General features: G+C 37.3%; 1 protein-coding gene across 7 annotated transcripts in view; it reads left to right on the forward strand.

The window, feature by feature from the left end:
* The window catches only part of LOC138019514 (adhesion G-protein coupled receptor D1-like), a 71,906-nt gene that overhangs the window by 62,993 nt on the left and 3,913 nt on the right, over positions 1-5,000 (forward strand). For all 7 annotated transcript variants that reach the window (XM_068866333.1, XM_068866331.1, XM_068866334.1 and 4 more), the window contains 4 exons: positions 1,235-1,301; positions 2,229-2,317; positions 3,970-4,096; positions 4,455-4,496. In XM_068866333.1, coding sequence (XP_068722434.1) covers positions 1,235-1,301; positions 2,229-2,317; positions 3,970-4,096; positions 4,455-4,496 — 325 coding nt within the window. The remainder of the gene's footprint in view (positions 1-1,234; positions 1,302-2,228; positions 2,318-3,969; positions 4,097-4,454; positions 4,497-5,000) is intronic.

A 5,000-nucleotide genomic window follows, 5' to 3' on the forward strand; every position in this document is an offset into this window, starting at 1 on the left:
AATTTAAGGAAAAAAAAATGATAAGTAAATATTATCTAAGAAAATTAAAAAATAACAAGTTCAGAACCTATGAAATCAAAGTAATAATAATAATAATAATAATAATAATAATAATAATAAACTATCAAAGATGTTTCTGTACATAAAATCCAAATTGTATCTGTGAACACCAAGGCCACGCAAAGAATTAAACTAGAACCATAAAGTTGTATCCCTGCTGTAGATACAATGAGGAGCGGTTATTTAATAGTAATGGCACCAGTTTCACTAGCAACCTGGACACCATCCGTGAGACAGACAGGAATCTCTTTCTTTCCTTTACACACTGAACATGTAAGTGATCCTGATTCCTATAATTTAGCCAAACGAATTACATTTCATCTCAAAATAAATTGAACTATAATAAGCCTTATGATGTAATTATGCTAAAGCTTACAAGTTAAGTCATATTTACAACAAGAACATCTAAAAGCGTCATACTTTATTATCCCACACTGTATCGATGTACAGCTCTCCAGGAAGCATTGATTATTTCTTTCCAGTTCAGTAATACATAGGACGGGTTATTGAAAGAGTTTAGACAATGATGACAAAAGTGCGTTCAAAGTCGTGTAAACGGCTGTTTGTATCGTGCAAGCTGTTGGTTTCTCCTCTCCAAACTACTGGAAGCACCACACTTCTACAAAGGTCAGGCGTGATAAATAGTTGTTGGCAGTCCAAGTTTAACTTCTTTAAAATAACTTACTCTATTATTAAGTTTAATTAATCGGTTCTAATAACTGCCACGAAGGCAACAATTAAGCTAAAAGAAAACCTTACTTCATTCCAAACAGAATCAGTCTTCTAACTCGACATCTGAATTTATGATTCTCTCGATCATATTGAGAGAAATCAATAAACTTTCATCGTCTACGTCGTCTTCTACTTCCGCTAGCAAGTCGCTGACCTCTCCACCCACGCACTCCGCCATTTTGACCTCTCAAGTGTGCACTTTCGATGTCACGTGATCTAAAGCCTCGACAATAGGCCGTTTCCAGACACTTCGTTGGAGGGACTATGTTTAAAGGGACATCTGCATCTTGTCATCATTTCGACCATACCGCCAACTTTAGCTTATTCCAGCGGCACAAATATTCATTACTACTCCAAACTTTCAACCAACGGAGTTTTTAACTCAAAGGGTCGCGTAGTGATGAAAACATCAGTGACACAATTATCATGTCTCACTTTGCAGATGTTGGCTCGATCTTGAGGGAGGCTTCATTTGGGCCTTTATTGCACCCGTTATACTTATAGTTTTGGTAAGCCTTCATGAACCTAAAACTGATTCTTTTTAATTCTCGTGTTCTTCGCCGGCTTACTAATGACCTAGAAAAACAGCAAAACTAATTATACTGATAATCAACACGACAATTACTTTCCCAATTATTACTTCCTTTCAGGTATGTACCAAGATACCAAGTATCTAACACTGCTCACCTTATAATTTAAGAGTGTCAGAGTTTGCCATCCCTAGATTTACTACCAAGAAGTACGGCAAACATTCACTCACCTATTTGGGACCTAAGTTGTGGCATGGGTTGCCACGCGAAATTAGATCCCAGCCATCACTGGGCAGTTTTAAACATCGTATTCGCAAATGTGATTTAAGTTTGATCGTAGAAGACAACAACTGTTTGAACTGCATTCTTTTTAACTCATAACAGAACGAAATTTCATTCCCTTTGGGTTTAATGCCTTGGGATCTTAGATTTTACTAGGATACTATTAGTTGATAGTTAGTAGGTTTTAAATTCTTATTAGTGTTTATGTTAACAGGTCCATAATTTCTTTATTATTAAGTGTTCCCAATTAGTATAGGGACATTTCCCATCGGCTAGATACCTTTGACACATTAATAAAGTCATTGATTGATTGATTGATTGATTGATATTTGACTTATTACTATTTGGGCAGCATTTTTTTCTCTGAGATCCGGGACACGTGACCATGGTGTATAAAAGTAAGCCACAGCAACAAAAGCCAGCTATTTTCAGTACAAGTTTGAAAAAAAATGCATTGGTAGCGAGAATATAGGGATCATGTTTATTTAGCTTCTTTAAGTAAACGTCAAAGATCAGTGCAGTGGAATATCTTTGCGTTCTAAGCCTTTTACAAATAGACGTTGCAGCACTAACTGAAGATGTAAATCAAGTTCACATTTCTTGTTTATTTCCCTCTGGATTTAGATCAACATTGCCGTTTTGATAGCTGTCATAATTGTTCGTGTGTCTCTGAAGGGAAATCTTCTGACCCCGAATGAAGACAAGAAATTTGTGTAAGTGAAAAAAATACCCCATCTTGGGAAAAAAAAACCTGAAATTACAGTGTAGAGTAAAGATTTCGCAAACTGCTGATGTCGTTATCTAAAGACATCAGCATATGTTTATCTAAAACATACGTAATAAAACACCGTAAAACATTTGCTTACTTCTCAAAGTTAGGTAAGCGATGTTCTGCGCGTTTGAACACATGCATAATATCTATAATCTATATCTATATCTATATCTATATCTATATCTATATCTATATCTATATCTATATCTATATCTAATATCTTTAATATCTATTGGGCGCGCATATGCAAGTTGATTCTACTAGTTTAGTTGTATCCATGGCTAGGGACACTCACTTTTAAAATGGCGAACGAAGAGGATACAGAAGTCGATCTTTCCAAGTGTGTGATCATAGAAACGCTGCAGAAAAGGGAAACGGAAATGAAATTTGGACTTGGAGGACCAGCTTAACGATCCTTTCAGCTCCCTTCCCACAATCCAGTCCTTTGTCTTCCCTCGTTTACCTTCAGCTTTTCTTGCGTTCCTTGTTTGCCAAGTTCAAACACTTTAAAAAAAAAACTGAGCAGAAAAGGAAAGTTTTGGCCAGAAAAAGTTGGCAAACGGAGCTGATCGATGTACACTCACAAGTTCACAGCCCAAGTTCTAACTTTAAAGTGCATGTCACCTCAACTACCTTTTCCACTTTATGTATTCTCCGAAATCGTCCCAAGTATGTCGTGTGCTTTTTGGAACCTCTTTATTGAAATTCAACTTTTTTATTGGCTTTGAAAGACGGGAAAAATGGTCATACTTTGATCAACAACCGAGCAATGAAGGGGAATGGGTTTGATACCGGGTCACAAATTTATTTTCACCGCTATTTTCAAAGAACTATCTCAATGAAAAGCAGTCTGTGACGTCAACTCGATATCGAACTCATTATCCTTCATTGCTCGCTTATGGATCAAAGTATGACCACTTTTGCCGTCTTTCAAAGCCAATAAAAAGTGAAATTTCAATCAAAAGGTTCTAAAAACAACCCAACATACATAAAGTGGAAATCTTTGTTGAGGTGATAGGCACTTTAAAGGACCCTAGCGAAATTCTCATATAATGGAACAAAAAATCATATTTGATACGTTTCACAAGAAGTTATATATCTAACCTCTCTAACAGCCTTGCGAATTGTGAAAACCTTTCTTGTTTTGCATAACAAGATCTACTCGATGATAAGCAAAAAAAGACTCATCTTGTTATGCTCGGTTGGTTAATCCGAGTTTCAGGATGATTTGTAGAGCTCTTCGTGACAGATTGACAGATGGTGATTAAACGCTTTTAGGAGCTCCGTGCAAGTGAAAGGACAGTGGCGTCATATCCTTCGTGGCGTATTTTGTTTTGATTTGTTGTCCGCCATTTTGGAAATCGAACGGCGAGAATAATAACGGAAACATGCTAAACACACTGCGGATGTCTGGCGGTGCTTGTGCCAAAAGTAGATTGCCTTGATTAATACACAGTAATTGTTTAAAGCTGAATTTAGCCAGTTGGCTAGGTTTGTCACTTAGACCGACCGTGACCCAAGTTTACATCAAATGCATCATGGCAACTTTGTTATAGATTTATTATAATTTGAGAGGTTGATATTTGCTTCTAGCGCTGGTCTTAAAACAGTGATTGTGCTCTTTCCGCTTCTTGGACTAAGCTGGGCGTTTGGACTTGTGGCAATGGTCACAAAAAGCCGAGCGTTTCTTTACCCTTTTGCAGTGCTTTCCCCACTCCAGGTATGTGTTACGTGTTAACAACAGTGAAGAAACAATAATGCTTTTGAGTTATTTTAGCGCATGTCTACAATTAAATCGAAGCAACGATGTTCAAGTGGTTTGCCTTTCAGTTATTAAAGCGCACATGTTTCAGCGCATATCGGCATTTAGTGGATTAATTAAAACACCGAAACATCCGGGGATTGGTGATCTGCAAAAATACCCTGCCATGTGCAAGAGATCAGTTTATTTGAAACCCCAGTTCCAAATGGAAACTGTAGCCTACGGGATTAATTAAAGGCAGGCTTACGTAAAGTGAAAAAATGTTGTCTAAGTGAATTTTGTTGGCCACACTTAACTCATTATTTTCTTTAAATAGGGTGTTTTCATTTTTCTCTTACAAATCATTGGAAATAGCGAGGTGAGATTTATAGTTGAGCATCCAGAAAGTGTGAGAAAAAAAAAACACTTTCATTGCTTTTTGTGTGACAGCCCCATTATTGTGGAATCGGCTTCCTTAAGGCTGGTTTTCAGTAGCTTCGGAGTCGGAATCGTAATCAGAAGCTCAGAACGATACGATCTAGTGAAAATCAAAGGGAAACCGATTTGACCCGGTTCGTTAAAAGTGACAAAGACAAAGCTATTGCTTGAAATCGGTTGGTACTTTAAAATCAGACGGCAATTATGCTCAGTATCCAACGGAACGCGCGATTTCACATCAATAATAACTAAAAGCATTCGCCCCGTTTACAAATCTCCCTCACCAACTAGTTTATAGGGAAAGTAAATTCTGTCACATCACCCCACTATTGATGAAACTTCATTGGCTTCCCATAACCTACAGGATCAGGTTCAAAATAGCACTTTTAACGTACAAGGCCATAAGTGGCTTAGCTCCGTCCTACATAACTGATCTTATTTCCAT

Source organism: Montipora capricornis, chromosome 10 (genome assembly GCF_036669925.1).
Source record: "Montipora capricornis isolate CH-2021 chromosome 10, ASM3666992v2, whole genome shotgun sequence".
Lineage (NCBI taxonomy): Eukaryota > Metazoa > Cnidaria > Anthozoa > Scleractinia > Acroporidae > Montipora > Montipora capricornis.